Raw genomic sequence first — 17380 nt, 5'->3', positions numbered from 1 at the left:
GACCTTTTTCTAAAAATGTAAAGTAGAAAAATGGAAAAACAAAATAGAAACCTACTGTGAGAGACTGAGAAAATCGAATTTCCATGAAAATTCGTACTTTAGTGAATTCAAACTTGTTTTTCTCAAAATCTGTTCATGCTAGAATAAATCTTTCACCATATTTGAATTCAGGAGACCTTTTTCTAGAAATGCGCAGTTGAAAAATGGAAAAACAAAATAGAAACCTACTGTGAGAGACTGAGAAAATCGAATTTCCATGAAAATTCGTACTTTAGTGAATTCAAACTTGTTTTTCTCAAATCTGTTCATGCTAGAATAAATCTTTCGCCATATTCGAATTCAGGAGACCTTTTTCTAGAAATGCGCAGTTGAAAAATGGAAAAACAAAATAGAAACCTACTGTGAGAGACTGAGAAAATCGAATTTCCATGAAAATTCGTACTTTAGTGAATTCAAATTTGTTTTTCTCAAAATCTGTTCATGCTAGAATAAATCTTTCGCCATATTTGAATTCAGGAGACCTTTTTCTAGAAATGCAAAGTTGAAAAATGGAAAAACAAAATAGAAACCTACTGTGAGAGACTGAGAAAATCGAATTTCCATGAAAATTCGTACTTTAGTGAATTCAAACTTGTTTTTCTCAAAATCTGTTCATGCTAGAATAAATCTTTCGCCATATTTGAATTCAGGAGACCTTTTTCTAGAAATGCAAAGTTGAAAAATGGAAAAACAAAATAGAAACCTACTGTGAGAGACTGAGAAAATCGAATTTCCATGAAAATTCGTACTTTAGTGAATTCAAACTTGTTTTTCTCAAAATCTGTTCATGCTAGAATAAATCTTTCGCCATATTCGAATTTAGGAGACCTTTTTCTAGAAATGCAAAGTTGAAAAATGGAAAAACAAAATAGAAACCTACTGTGAGAGACTGAGAAAATCGAATTTCCATGAAAATTCGTACTTTAGTGAATTCAAACTTGTTTTTCTCAAAATCTGTTCATGCTAGAATAAATCTTTCGCCATATTCGAATTCAGGAGACCTTTTTCTTGAAATGCAAAGTTGAAAAATGGAAAAACAAAATAGAAACCTACTGTGAGAGACTGAGAAAATCGAATTTCCATGAAAATTCGTACTTTAGTGAATTCAAACTTGTTTTTCTCAAAATCTGTTCATGCTAGAATAAATCTTTCACCATATTTGAATTCAGGAGACCTTTTTCTAGAAATGCGCAGTTGAAAAATGGAAAAACAAAATAGAAACCTACTGTGAGAGACTGAGAAAATCGAATTTCCATGAAAATTCGTACTTTAGTGAATTCAAACTTGTTTTTCTCAAAATCTGTTCATGCTAGAATAAATCTTTCGCCATATTCGAATTCAGGAGACCTTTTTCTAGAAATGCAAAGTTGAAAAATGGAAAAACAAAATAGAAACCTACTGTGAGAGACTGAGAAAATCGAATTTCCATGAAAATTCGTACTTTAGTGAATTCAAACTTGTTTTTCTCAAAATCTGTTCATGCTAGAATAAATTTTTCGCCATATTTGAATTCAGGAGACCTTTTTCTAGAAATGCAGAATTGAAAAGTGGAAAAACAAAATAGAAACCTACTGTGAGAGACTGAGAAAATCGAATTTCCATGAAAATTCGTACTTTAGTGAATTCAAACTTGTTTTTCTCAAAATCTGTTCATGCTAGAATAAATCTTTCGCCATATTCGAATTCAGGAGACCTTTTTCTAGAAATGTAAAGTAGAAAAATGGAAAAACAAAATAGAAACCTACTGTGAGAGACTGAGAAAATCGAATTTCCATGAAAATTCGTACTTTAGTGAATTCAAACTTGTTTTTCTCAAAATCTGTTCATGCTAGAATGAATCTTTCGCCATATTCAAATTCAGGAGACCTTTTTCTAAAAATGTAAAGTTGAAAAATGGAAAAACAAAATAGAAACCTACTGTGAGAGACTGAGAAAATCGAATTTCCATGAAAATTCGTACTTTAGTGAATTCAAACTTGTTTTTCTCAAAATCTGTTCATGCTAGAATAAATCTTTTGCCATATTTGAATTCTGGAGACCTTTTTCTAAAAATGCAAAGTTGAAAAATTGAAAAACAAAATAGAAACCTACTGTGAGAGACTGAGAAAATCGAATTTCCATGAAAATTCGTACTTTAGTGAATTCAAACTTGTTTTTCTCAAAATCTGTATATGCTAGAATGAATCTTTTCACATATTTGGACTTAGAAGACCTAATTCTAAAAATGTAGAGTAGAAAACTTGAAGGACACAGCTACAATCTCCCTCAGTAGAACATCTTTTTTGACTTTCTATGAAAATACGTAGTTATGTGATTTTGCACTGAAATAATTTGGTAACTTCAAAATTTACTTTTGTTAATCGTATTTCATCTACTCGACATGATTTGATGCAAAGGACATTTGATACGTATGATAAATCCATGCGTTTGTGCAATCAGTAGGAAAAAATAAAAAAAGGCACAGACATATTTGGGTCTCACATAAACTGGGAGGGGTTCAGAGGGGTGGCACCCTTACTAAAACTTAGAGCAACTATTCCCCTTGAATAATATTCCGAGTTTACTCAAATCGGCCGCAGCATCGCTGAGAACGACCATTTTTTAAAAAAAAGTTCCGTCCCGGGTCTTTACGGGTTAAATACTTCATGCTGCAAACATTTACAAAACACATATTCAGCACTGACGATATTGGATTACCATTTTCTCTACAAATATTTAATTGTTTTGTTCTCGACGCGTAAGTTTCCTCCGCCGTCGCAAAGTAACGTGATGTGACGTCGAAGTCATCTGCGAAGCCCAGAAGCTGAACAGACCTTGTGAAAATCACACCCTCAAGGGCGATGTTAAACAGCAAACAGGAAAGTCCATCACCTTGTCTCAACCCTCTGCGCGATTCAAAGGGACTCGAGAGTATCCCCGAAACACGCACGTAGCACATCACTTGCGCCATGGTGGCTCTGATCAATCGAGTCAGTTTATTCGGAAATCCGTTGTCGTGCATGATCTGCCATAGCTGTTCTCGATCGACTGTATCATAGGCCGCCGTGAAGTCAATGAAGATGTGATGTGTGGGTACGTTGTAGTCGCGACATTTCTGTTAGATCTGTCGGATTGAGAAGATCTGGTCCGTGGTGGCACGGGCTCCCATGAAACCCGCTTCGTACTGACCCACGAACCTCCTGGTTTAAGGTGATAGACGACGGAACAGGATCTGTGAGAGTATTTTGTAGGCGGCATTGATAAGCGAGATACCGCGGTAGTTGCGGCACTCCAGCTTGTCGCCCTTCTTGTAGATGGGACAGATGACTCCCTCCATCCACTCGTCTGGCAGTTTATCCTCCTCCCAAATCCTGGAAATGACCCAGTTCAGCGCTCTAGCCAGCGCCTCTCTTCCATGTTTCAAGAGCTCGCTCGGCAGTCCGTCTTTGCCTGCGGCTTTTTTGTTTTTCAGCTTCCCGATCTCACAAAGAACTTCGTGAATATCGTGGGCTGGTACTCGGTCATCCGCTGCTGGTGCTCCTAGGTCAGTTCCTGCTCCGCTTCTGTTTACTGTTTCGCCATTCAGGTGTCCATCGAAGTACTCCTTCCACCTGTCGACCACCTCGCTGGCATCCGTGAGAGGGTTCCCATCCGCGTCGTTGCACATGTCGGCTTGCGGCACATAGCCTCTGCGGGACTGGTTTACCTTCTCATAGAATTTCCGCGTTTCACTGGCACGGTATAGCTGCTCCAGCTCCTCATGCTCACGATCCTTTTGCTGGCGCTTCTTTCGTCTGATAATCGTGGTCATGTCGTTCCGTGCCCCGTGGTATATCGCCCAGGTCCGGTTCTTCTAATTCACCGCTGCCTCGCACTCCCCGTCATACCAGTCGTTTCTGCCACTTGGTGCTTCCACTCCTAGTGTCGTCGTTGTGGTCTCCACGATAGCTGTGCGAATGCTGCACCAGCCGTCTTCGAGAGGCAATACGCCCAGCCCCTCCGCTGTGGGTAGCACCGCTTCAAGCTGTTGCGCGTATTCCTCCGCAGCCTGGGAGTTCCGGAGCTGCTTAATGTTGAGCCGCGGGGTTCGGCGATGTCGCGCGTGGTATACGGTCAACAGTTTTGAGCGCAATGATACCGCAACTAGGTAGTGGTACGAGCCAATATCCGCACCGCGATAGGTACGAACGTCGCCTAGGTCGTTGCCAATTGTTCCGGTCCGTATTCAATTCTTGATTGCTCGTAGTATTTTAATGTTACGGCATGCTGCCTTACTAGGTCTGCGGATGCGTAGTTCGCGACGGGGCTGCCGTCTTGGGTGTAGCTGGCGAGACGCCGCATTTCATAATTCAGCCGTCCGCTCCGGATCAGACGCTGTTTGAGCCGCCCCTAACATGGGGAACAGACGCTCGGACAAGCTGCCCTCCTAGGAGAGCAGCTCCCCCTTCCCTGTCAGCATACGACCAAGTTCCCACTGGTTCACCGATCTTCCCTTGTTTGCTCGTATCCCAGTCGGTACCACGTGGAGGTAGGGATAGGAGTTGCTGGGCATCAGACTTGGTATCTCTCTGCACCAGGTGTACCCGTCGACTCGCACGAGGAGCAGACTACTCGATTCGCGCGAAGAGAATTTTCCTCGCACGCCGTGAACACGCATTAGTTTGTTGGTGCGCGCGTGTTATTTCTCGAGTACACGGCGGGTGCACCGTGTAAATGAATGAAACCAAACGGGAAAACTAATAATCTACGCTTTGTCTCTTTTATATTGGAAAAGAATGGTTCAATCACACATGTTGAGTTCTTTGTTTTTTGGCAATAATGACTACAAAACAAAAGTATTACAGAGATTTTGCGCCGCAAAAAATGCCGCGGACCATCATTTCATTTTCATTTCATTTTTTCATTTTTACAAAGTCTCAGGTCTATTCAGGCTCTTCGTCGATGAAAATGGCAAAGCACTTTCCGTACGGAAACATCGAAATGTTTTATCCGAAAAATCTTCTCAGATTACCTTAGTGTGAAACCCTTTTCATTGTTCAATTTCGGGCAATAAGAAGGTTGACACTTTGGCTTTGGCGCAACAAACGGTGATATTTATGATAGACCAATTGCCTACAATGAGTTTTTGTGATTTTCTCGTCAGAGTACGCCTTTAAACTAGCAGAACTCGTCCTTCCACCACGGGTTAGACGCACATCTACTGCGAATTGGGCTCATGGATAGTAATCATTGCGTTTGTGGATTGAACCATCATTACAATGAGCACGCGGTTTTGGTAGTGCTGAAAGCCGTGGCGCCAGATCGTTATTTTTGGATATCCTCAGGGTCCGAGGAATACAAACCTATGTTCCAGTTTGTGGTATCCTGGATCAAAGGAACAAGACATGAATGATGCTGATGTATGACTTTCGTAAGCCGCGGTAAGATTGTGCTAATGGGGGTGAGATTTTGCCATACAAACCTATTGTTTGTCAGCCATCTTACAGCGATCACAAGACCAAGCCTTCTTGAATAAGTTTCCTCCAATATTTAACCAAGAAAAACAAGTCTTCTGACCCGAAAGAGATGGCTGACAAGTCGCGGATTGTAAGAACTGGCAAAGAAAAGCTGCGGTCGTTTGCAAAAGACTGTGAAAAGCTGTAAAACTAGAGTGGCTAATTAGAGTTCAGTACTCATTTGTCATATATACATTTATTGTCATACATCAGTTGCCCGATGCGCTCTGGTCAAGAAATCTCCGGAGTCATTTTGCACTGTCGGCTCGTCTTGTCAGGTAGAAAAAATGCTAAACGCTGGAAAAAATTACCTTGGCTTTGAAAATCAATCACACTAGCAATGATATGACGGACGCCGCGTGCCATCGTTCGGCTTTGCGGAGCATAACTTCGGTTTTAGGTGTAGAGCTTCGGCTTTCTCATTTACTGAAGAGTAACCGATTCGTTTTTCCCGTGCAGAATGAATAGGAGTGAGCAGCTGCTTGTCAGTTGTAGTGTAAATTGATCACGCGCGCGGAGTCCTTTGATTCCCGCGTAGTGCAAGTGAAAAATACACCTTGCTCTTCGGTCGCCCGGAGGAGAAAACCAAGTCTGCTGGGCATTATGCTTTGGACCACACTGGGGTCTATTTTATGCCAACTAGTACGGCTGTACTGCTGGTACGCACTGCCCAGCCGTTTACCAACCACTCATGCACTTTGAGCACTTACGATTAATGAGAACTATGGGATAAATACTAGAATAAAACTAAGCACAAAAAAATTTTTTTGCTTTTATGGTGTTTTTGTACGTTCCCTTTCACGTTATTTTTTTACAAAATACATACCTACTAGTTGATCTCGAGGTATGACGTGGGTCTAACAAGCCAGTCGTCATAGGTTCAAATCTCGGCTCAGGAGAGTCTGTTAGTGTCAGTTGGTTGCAAAGTCTGTGAATAAGAAACAGAAGGTCGAGTTCCTAATCGGAACGTAGCATTAAGGCATTGCTTTGCTTTTTATTATGTTGTAATCGCGTCGTATCTTTGATATATTCTAATTAATAACATGTAAAGTTTATTGAATTGTAAAAACTGATACTGCTGTTTTTTTTTTCATATTTCTGCATAGAGGAATCACGTTCTAAATCAAATAGATAATCAGATTTAGAGTTCAAATATATTTTTCGGGAGATAAGAGAGCACTGTTCATGAGTCAAATTTTTAATCTCCTTTGTCCTCACACTGTAAGGGACAACACGTATCAAACCCTCAACAATCGTGTATATACAAACGCGCATCTTACACACCTACATTAATGACATCTCTACTATTATCTAGCTTGGGAGGATGTAGAACTGATGGCGTCAGGACTTTCCTTGAATATTGGGCGGTACGGCGGCGGTATACTGAAGTGGGTTTACTTCAAATTCAAATTCATTGAAGCTAGAATAGTTAAAAAGTATATTTTTGCAAGTTTTCTTCCTCGGTTTTCTACTGAGGAACAAAATCTCGCGTAATTTTTCAAATCGACCAATCTAACATTTGCATCGAATTAAGAAAATCAACTTTGAAAGTTTTCACTCAACATTTTGAATCCTATTTAAAAACGAAACAATAGGGGTCTTCACATCGAGCTCGTTTACAAATACCCGGCCGTAAACTGTGTAATTTTCATTACTTGTCAATGGAGGCGAGTACCTTTACGGCTGGGTATTTGTATACGTGCTCGACATGAATACCCATAATATTTATTTCAATGGATACTTTTAAACAGTACTTCTAACTGATGTGTTGCATTACTGCGTTTAAGATTCTAATTATGTTTGAGGATAAATGAGTTTTCAGCTAAACTAAAGTATACAACACTTTGCTTCAGTCAAACGTAAATACGCCCTTTTCATAAGTCATAATGTTAACTAGCGTTTGAGATACGTCTGAGCGTAACGGTATGCTGTGGGCTGGTGCGTTATTTACGTCAAAATGCTGTGAGAGATACGTCAGATTGAAAATCGTTCGTTACATACGTCATTTTGTTTGCGTCGTTAAGTGTCTTTGAAATTCACTTGCGTCGAGTAGAACATAAACAAGGTCAAAATGGTGTTAGTGATGGTCGAGGAATGTTTGTTTTTTCGCGTCGGTTTCGTCGATTTTATGAAAGTGTATCTGAGATGGCAATTCGTTTCGCAATTTCGTCTGTTTGCTAGCAAAAGGGTGTAATTGAAAAAAACGTGAGCAGGGTTGTTTCGTCTTTTTGTCAAAATTGTTCAAAAGTGTCGGTTGACTACAATGAAACTTGGAGAGGAAATTTTACAACTATATTTAAAAGCTCAATTTTACTTTTCGAAACTTTTCTTGAATAAATTAATTATACAAATATGTAGTAGGAAAGGATGTTAAAATTTATTAGCCAAAACTCGACCACTCGCTTCAGGAGAATGCAAATTATAGCATAAGTACTGACTAAGACTGCCAAGAAATGATAAAATGACTTATGTTTCTTGCTGGAGAACCGGAATAACTTATGAAAAAGGTGCATCTTCAAAAAGAAAACTTAGATTGTCTGTAATTAGGTTTGAAATATCGCGAAAACGATTGTATTTAGAAAGACAGTCGCTAAATTTTACCGATTTGAAATCTATCTTTTATACATATAAAAATGGAGTTCTGTCTGTCTGATCCACACAGACTTTGAAACTATTGAACGGATCGGCATGAAAATTTGTGTGTAAGGGTTTTTTGATCCGGGGAAGGTTCTTGTGATAGTTTGAGACCCCTACCTCCTCTGGAAGGGGAATTCAAATGAAAAAAAACTTGCATAACTCAAGAACTATTCGAGCAAATGAAGCCAACCTTGGTTCGTTGATTTATTAGAAGCAAAACATATTTCCGTTATACTAGAGATTTAATCAAGCAAATAGAACAAAATTTGCCGTGGCGTGGCTTACAGGCTTACAAGAGCAAGATAATTCATATGGTAGATTGACACCCCTCCCTTTCCTATGAAGGGAAGCTCCCATGCAAATGAAACACAAAATTCAGCATAACTCATTATCTAATCAAGTGAATAAAACCAAATTCGGCATGTGGAAGTTTTTGGGAGTAAGAAATATTACAAATAAAACACAAATTTCTGACAACTCAAAAATTAATCGAGCAAATAGAACTAAATTTGGCATGTGAAGGTAATTGGGGACAAAAACTGTTTCTATGATGGCTTGACACCCCTCCCTACTTTGGAAGGAGGGGGGCTGGAAATCAGCCGAAAGTGACCAAATACCACCCAATATGGGTATTTCCGTAATCATGATGATGCACTGAAGCAAGAAATCGAAAACAGACATAATTTTAAATTCCAAAACGGCGCCTTCCGGCTTCTGGAAAACAACCCAAAATTACCAATTACCACGCAATACAGATATTTTTACGCAAAAAATCAACCTCGGACATCATTTTGAATTCTAAGATGGCGACTTCCGCTTTCAAGAATTCTAGAAAACAGCCGAAGGTGATGAGGTGGAGGTAAAATACAACTTAATAAGCGTATTTCCATAATCGTGACGATCCTACCAAAAATTAACCTCATTTGCCTTTTTGAATTCTAAAATGGTGGCTTATGGTTTCTGGGAAAGCCCAAACAGGCCGATTACAACTCAAAAAAGTTATTTTCGAAACCAGAAAAACGCTCAGAGTCCACACGCAAAAGTTGGATGTTGCGGAACCACATCAATATTGTGTTTTATTCGCACATCTCCTGTACTATTTTGGAACCAGAACAACGGATGTATGTTGTTCATAACGCATTTAGTGCTCTAGCGAATTTTCAATATATTGGGCTGCTCAAAAGCATTACACTTATGAAGTATTAACCGGTGTTAGTATTGCCATGATGATTTGGGCTGGTATTGGTAATATTTTTCAGAATGCTGTTATCGTTAAAGCAGTGCAACCAGTAATCAATACTGATGATTTTGGTACTGACTAGGTTAATGCAAATATGAACTGATCGATTCACTTTCATGAAACCAGTAATTCAGAAACAACATCGAATCAATAACAACTGAAAAGTTATTCCACGTTACTGGCACCAGCGTCAGTAAATTCTGTTGCAACGAGGCTCGCTACTGGCTGTTTCGGTTACTGACGGTGATTAGGGATGCACGAGCTTTTGATACGCGCCGACTCGCAGAAGTAACCAGCGGTTTTTTGAGCGCCCCAAAACTGAATGTTTACTCGAAACCGAAGTCGACCGAAACACCACGATGCTGTTTGTTTGATAAACAGCGCTGCAAACCTTCACTGTAATGAAAAAAATTTAAGTGGAAATGAAATCATTGAATTTCAACTTTCAACGAACGAGCTGTGATTGAAAGAGACTTTCAGCTCCAATCAGTTGACAGTGATAGCAGCATTTCTGTGATTTCCCACACGCTGTGTTGCTTTAGCGATGTTCATGCGGTTGAGAATGTAGATGCTCATATAGTTCATCGACTTCATGCAATGAATTGGCTCAAATCAAATAATTTCGGTATCAAATCGAACATCTCATTTTTTTCAATGACCGGACCTTCACTGAAAATTGACACCGCTGACGCTGAAGGTCGTTTCAACTTGAGACAGTGAAAATGCGGTTTTTGTCACTTTCGTTTGCAGTGTCGAAAATTTGCAGCACTGAAAGTATACTAATTTCGATCTCTGTCACACGGTGTCTCTGGTTGAAGAACTTATCCAAAAAAAATTAGTATCGCTCTAATACTCGTCATTCGAAAGCTTGAGCTGTCCCCTTTAATACCCTACCAAAATCGAAATGTTCTATCGGGGGGTCTAGAACAGTCTGTTTTCGAACATATATTTGTAATTGAAAAACTAGTGAAATGGAAATAAATAATATGTTTCAGAAATACAAAAAGTTATCATGGTTGTCTGATCGTACTGAAATATTCAGGGTCGTTTTTATTTATATAACAAAACAAAGCTTTACATAATATCAGAGTTTTTGAAAAGGGTTAAGTGGGGTAAAAAAGACCCTTGAAAATTTGGAGTCGAAAATCAGCTGAAAACAAATAAAATGTTGTGACTTTGATAACATTGAATTTGATTGATGATTGATTTGATTGATTTCTTCAAAATCGACATTCTATCCTATAAAAAATATAAAATGCCGGTTGTTTAGAGTTGCTGCCGTGGTTTCGTTATAGGGTATTTGCATTTTTCTCCAAAAAATGGTGATTATTACATCTCTTTTTTGCTTGTCAACAAAACTGGACCCTGTATCTAAGCTATACGTTTTATAGAGCAACTCAACTATCATTTGATGTTATTAAAAACTGTGCCGTTTTAGTAACGACCGAGAAAATTTCATTATTCATACATGTTTTAAATCATTATTAAAACCCATTGTGTCAGGAGCGCAACTACGTTTTGTATCGATGTCCCCCAATCGAGCTTAAATTTCAAGGGTTTGTTCATTCATGAAATAATTTGTACATATAAGTTTTTTGGGAAAGGAGTTAGTGGAGTAAAAAGGTCTCCAACCTGTATTCACGTCTGGTCTAGAACCAGGGGGACCCCTCGTGTCGAAAGGCCCGGGACATTTGCCCTCCCCACTTAAATCCGGGCCTGCTGAAATGGCATTTTAAGTTCTAATGTCCAGGTGCTGCTAAAATCATAATGTTGCTGTAACTTTGAGTAGAATGCATCGATTTTTCTGCAATTCGGTATCCTTACTGCACCATTGTACCAGAGATAGTCGGGTTTGGCTTTTTTCAAACCCGTTCCCGACCCGTACCCGAATTTTGTTTTTCGGTTGAAACCCGAACCCGACACGAAACTTTTTTCCGATCAAACCCGAAAATTTTATTTTCGGGAAACCCGAACCCGAAACTGTGAAACCCGAGCCAGACCCGAACCCGAGATTTTTTTTGGAGGTCAATTTTTTAAACCAATTTGAGACTGGGATGTTATAGAGCTATAGCCTGCTATAGCCAGCATTTTAAATGTAGGCACAAAATGGAGTTGCGCTCCTTGTGTAACAGGTTCAAATGATGGCCTAAACCTTGTTATGAAAAAATCGATTTATTTTAAAACGGTGAACTTTTTGAATACGTCCAATAAAAACTCTTGAGTTGATTTATAAAACGTATTGTTTAATTGTAGGACCTAGTTCTGACAAAAAAAAACTCCAAAAATCACCATGTTTTTGAAGAAAAATGTAAATATCTAATTATGTAACCTCGACAGCAACTTTCAATAACCGACATTGTATATTTTTATAGGATAGAATTACCATATCAATTTTCAGAGAAATCGATTAGTTATAGTTTTTTGTGGACTCAAAATTTTCGAGTCTTTTTCACCCCACTTTACCCTTTTCAAAAAATCCAGGATTATGCCAAACATTGTTTCATTATATGAAAAACCAAAACCTGAAGGTTTCAACACTATCTGATTGGGCCCCCAGCACCTAAATCCCTTGATAAGTATACATAGTTCCCATTCCACCAGCTTTTCAATTACAAAAAAAATTTCTGAAAAAATTGTTTTGGACCCGCCGATAGAACATTTCAATTTTAGTAGCATATTAGAAGGGAACACCTTGAGCTTTCGAGTGATGAGTATAAGAGCGATACTATTTTTTTTCGGATAAGTTTCTTCTACCAGAGACACCGTGGTCAATGTATTCATTGCCCAACTGTTGCGTTATGGAATCAATACATTTGTTGTGCTAATTGCAGAGCAATGAATGTCATTTTGAGAGGACGCATTGGTTGGTAAAAGCGCGAATCCCATGTTCGAGAAGGTTTGATCATGTGACTTTATAGTTTTTGATGGGCTACTATAGTATGTTTGTATACAATTAAGAGCCAATTATATTAATTTCCTAAAACTGGAAGAGTAATGTATTTCAACCCCACAGAGTCTGTCGCAGGCCACATATAAAATATGTGGAATTTTCATAATTTTGACCATCGTAAACATCAAATGTAAGTACGTGTAAGCATAGCTCCTGATAGTGTGCTTGAGAGCCCTGCTTGTGAACTTCAAAAATCTATGAAAAAAGTTTGCGGAAAATTTGCGCTATTAAAGAATTGATTTTGATTGAAACTTTGATTAAAAAAATTATATTTTTTTTGTAAGCTTTGAATTTTTGAGCAACTTATCAACGAAATTCTTTGTATATTTAGCAGTGTGGTCCAAAACACATTGAGGAAACATACAATTAGTATATTTATTCATTTGTTTACATTGACAAATTATTTTTGTTTTTCAAAAATATTTAAGATTCGTCCCATATTACGTAGTTTTTAGACAGCCCATTGTCATTACAACACTCTACTCATATGATAAAATACTCTACAGTAGAAAACAATTTGACACCAAAAACCTAATTCCATTGTGCAACGTAAACAAATATGTTGTGAGCAGCGTGCGTCTTCAGTAGCAACCGATATCTAGCAACCCTGTTGGTAATATTTTTGCGAGATAATTCGTGAATCTTTTGTTTATTGGAAGTTCCGTATCCAAGATGTAATGACTCATACTCATTTCACGAGACGTTTTTGTTGCTGAGCGGGCAAGATTTTCCCGGATGCGTCCTTTGATCATCGCTGCAGTCTGAACATTCCGTTTTCTACCCGGTTTCTACTTGGGGACAACCGTGCCAGTTTCCTCGAGTCGTTTGATGGTCCACTACACGAATATTCTGTTCAAATTCAGATGTGATTGCTCATTTCAGCAAGATACAAAATCTTGATTTGTTTGTTACTTGAAACCACTATTACCATGTATCGCAATTAAAACAAACACGACTGATTAACAGGGTAGGTCTCCCGATGCGAAAAGAAACACTGAAATGTGTGTATCACTTGCACGGTGACACCCTGTACAGTTCTCATCTACCCTAAGTTGTCAAGTATTCTTCTGCATTCTATCCCAGTTTTAATTTTAATGGTTTTTAGATAAACGTTGGTTAAAATTAGTGAAATAAATGTAAATATTCACAGTATTATAAATTCCATTTATTTACCTGACCCCCGACGAATTACTTAACCGTCGTTCTGGGAAAATAACGGGAGGAGACTGAAGTCCCAACACCACCTCATATAAATTCAGCCTCACTTCCTGAGTTCCCCCCTCCCTCTCCGTGGACAACTGCCCATATAAATTCTGAAAAAAATTGTATGGACCGTGGACATTACCCAACTCCCCCCCCCCCCCCCAAAAGCTGTCCACGTGGTATGTAGATGGCCCCTTGACAAAAATAAATAAATAACTAAACATAGATCACCAGATATTAAATATTATGAACAAGGGTTTATAACAGTTTTAATCAAGAATATGCAATGCAATACCAAAAGCAACAAAAACGGTTATGAACAGCCTAAAAATGATCAATCTGTTAGAGGCAAATCATTCGACTGTTCAAACAGTCGAGAATCAGTCAGTCAGTAGAAAGTCAGCTTGTATTCGCATTGCTACTAATAGAACGAATTGATGTGAATTTCTTGACGACGCAGTTTACAAATCATTGCATCGTTTGCTCCAAGCTCTTATTCTGAAATAATTCACGGAGTTTAGTTACATATTAATACACCACTCGACAGCACATTTTTGTTGAACTTCTTTGAAATAATTTTAATCTTATATCGAGTAACGCCCCTTCAGATTTGCTTAGCGAAATCGGAAAGTATTCTCTTTGATACATAATCGTTTACCTCCAAGCTGTGATATCGCATTTCACTGAAGACGAGAAACGACGATGATACTGATTCGCACTAGACATCTACGAATGAAATAAGAATATTCGAGTAAGTAAACATAAGTAAACATTAATGCACACTGCAGAAAAAAATATGGCAGCAACAAGATCTAAAAGCAAAAGCACGAAATGCTGTTTTACGCTACGTCACCTCTTAAAACAAGTCACGGATTTACTGCCGAAAGGAAGATTAAACTGAATAAACACTGTTAACTGTACAAACATCATTCATGCACAAAATATCATACCTTTTCATTCGTATGACGCACACCGGAACGGGACGAACGAAAGCGGAAATTTATGCAACAATTCCGCTGTCGGTTGTCAACTTTTCGCGAAGGTGGAAATGAGGCAAGTGATTATACTCCAGAGCTCACAGCAGCTTGTTCGGCAGGAAACGGAAGGTATTTAATCGAGTTAAGTATGTCATTAGCAAACTTTTGTTTTCATTTTCCTCCCCCCCTTCCAACGAAGCGTTGGCTAGCGGATGGGAATGAAAACGAAACAATTTTTAAAACTTACACAGGTTGAAGTGCTTCATGAAAAAATTAAAGAGACTGCATTTGTGGTTATTTTTTATGCCATTTCGAATAGAAATCTATGGTTTTACGTAGACACCGTCTCTAGAAAACAGACAATTTGTGGACAAACTTAATTAAACTTAATCGAATTTTTCCTGAACCTGGTCTCTTGATTGCACGATTTTCAATCTTCCACGTGCCTTGTAAAAGCTAAAATTTACGGCAACTTTCTGGGTTGTCTGTGATTATTGTTCAACAGAAAGTTTTCCGATTTTCTCTTCGGACGTGTTTGTCGAAATTTTATTTCTGTTGTCGGCACCCAGCAAAGCTCATTAATGGTTTATTCTGATTGAATTCGGCTGAATTTTTGTTACGTCCACTACCAAGAGCCAGGAGAAATGATATCCGTAATTTAGTTCATGGTTATTATAATGGATTGTATAACATCAAAGCAGCGATAGAAACAAAGAGGAATTATGAATAATCTTTTTGTCGCTATGATTGCAGAACATTTTTCCCGTAATTGGATAGTTTATAGTAACATAAAACAAATCAAACATAGATTCGTCATGCGTCATGTATGTTTTTTTTTCGAGCCGAAAGCATCCTTTGGATAATAGAGCGATATATTAGAAACCCCTTCTTACTTCACAACTCCTGTACAGGATGGAAACGGGATTGTATACGCCTCAAACCGGAAGACTGAGGCCTGCTATCCATCTATGTTGCTGCAATCCTGATGAAGATTTGTAACTTTTAGGTAAATTTATTCGATGACTGTTGAAGTTCATTTCTTATACGGCTTTGAGTAGAATCTATTACGGAACGTACGTTAAATCTAACTAACAACGAACAGCCTCCATCAGGATTTTACCGTGCTCAAGCTCACACACCCCCACATAAATTTCCACCCGGCCGCTATCATTGTTTATTTTTCTGCGTACTCTACTGAATGAATTGTTATGTTTGCTACTTAGTTCATTTATTTTCCCCTTTTGTTTCTCTCTTCCTGTGTTTTTTTTTCTTCTCACCTTCACAACAGGATGGCTGGGGGCTGCCAGCTGGGCAATGTCACTATTTGCGGCCGTCATTGTTGTGGCCCTGTGTCGTCGAAAGTCAACCCGGTTGACTGCGGTCCTTGGAGGCCTGGTGCTCGCACTGGGAATTCTGTTCACCTCCTTCGCCACCCAGCTGCACCAGGTAGCGTTCAGCTATGGTAAGTACCTGATTGTGGAAACAATGAATGTGGGAGCACGAACCGACAGGCCAGGAAAATCTCGATTTGAATTATTCTCGCTCGGAGGCACTGGCAGGCGTTGAATAATGATATGCTGGGTTTTACTCGTCCACAATGCGTTCCCAAAATGGCAATCATCTTCTCGGTGGTTTACCTTCTGGCCGCTTTTTTTACTAGTAATGAAAAATACACTGTCTCTGGTTATGATTGATGGTGTTTCAAAGTAACTTTTTAGACTTGCCATATTGTTTTCAGTTTGACGTTAAAAATGTTGATTCATTCATGCAATTATATAGCAGTATTATATAGCTAAGAAAAAGGCGACAGCCTTTGAAATATGAGAAAAGGCTTGTACGTAACAGAAAGAGACTGCAGAGAATTCAAATAATATTCTTAAAGCACCTCGCATAAATACCGTAGAGAAACAAAAATACTACGCTATATATTTATCTTATAGCACAAGAAAAAATTTAAATAAATGCTTTTAAAATTCAAGAAATTATTATGCTTTCCGTAAACAGAGAACAAAAAAAAACTAAAATTAGAAACTAAAATACAGAGCACAGGAAACCAGAGACAAAATTTGAGTAAATGGCTGGTGAGAAAATCAAGCACAGAAAACAGCCAAAAATACATATTGAACAGAAAACAGAAAAAAATAAAAATTAGAAAACAAAAAACGGAAAAGAGAAAAATAAAAAAGAACACAGAACAAAAAAAATCTAAACAAAGGAAACAAGTAAATAACTAGAAAAAAAATTGAAAAGTGAAAAATGAAAAAGAAGGTTGAAAGTGATATAGAAAATAGAAAACGGAAAATGAAAAATAGAAAATAGAAAATAGAAAATAGAAATTTGAAAATAGAAAATAGAAAATAGAAAATAGAAAATAGAAAATAGAAAAAATAGAAAATAGAAAATAGAAAATAGAAAATAGAAAATAGAAAATAGAAAATAGAAAATAGAAAATAGAAAATAGAAAATAGAAAATAGAAAATAGAAAATAGAAAATAGAAAATAGAAAATAGAAAATAGAAAATAGAAAATAGAAAATAGAAAATAGAAAATAGAAAATAGAAAATAGAAAATAGAAAATAGAAAATAGAAAATAGAAAATAGAAAATAGAAAATAGAAAATAGAAAATAGAAAATAGAAAATAGAAAATAGAAAATAGAAAATAGAAAATAGAAAATAGAAAATAGAAAATAGAAAATAGAAAATAGAAAATAGAAAATAGAAAATAGAAAATAGAAAATAGAAAATAGAAAATAGAAAATAGAAAATAGAAAATAGAAAATAGAAAATAGAAAATAGAAAATAGAAAATAGAAAATAGAAAATAGAAAATAGAAAATAGAAAATAGAAAATAGAAAATAG

The 17380-nt window shown here is 37.7% G+C and overlaps 1 protein-coding gene across 2 annotated transcripts in view; it reads left to right on the top strand.

Moving 5' to 3' along the window:
• The window catches only part of LOC129726682 (monocarboxylate transporter 2-like), a 112717-nt gene that overhangs the window by 63688 nt on the left and 31649 nt on the right, over nucleotides 1–17380 (top strand). For both annotated transcript variants that reach the window (XM_055683650.1, XM_055683648.1), the window contains exon 5: nucleotides 15809–15982. In XM_055683650.1, coding sequence (XP_055539625.1) covers nucleotides 15809–15982 — 174 coding nt within the window. The remainder of the gene's footprint in view (nucleotides 1–15808; nucleotides 15983–17380) is intronic.

The sequence above is a fragment of the Wyeomyia smithii genome, chromosome 3 (genome assembly GCF_029784165.1).
Source record: "Wyeomyia smithii strain HCP4-BCI-WySm-NY-G18 chromosome 3, ASM2978416v1, whole genome shotgun sequence".
NCBI lineage: Eukaryota > Metazoa > Arthropoda > Insecta > Diptera > Culicidae > Wyeomyia > Wyeomyia smithii.
This window is presented reverse-complemented; position numbering and strand designations above follow the sequence as displayed.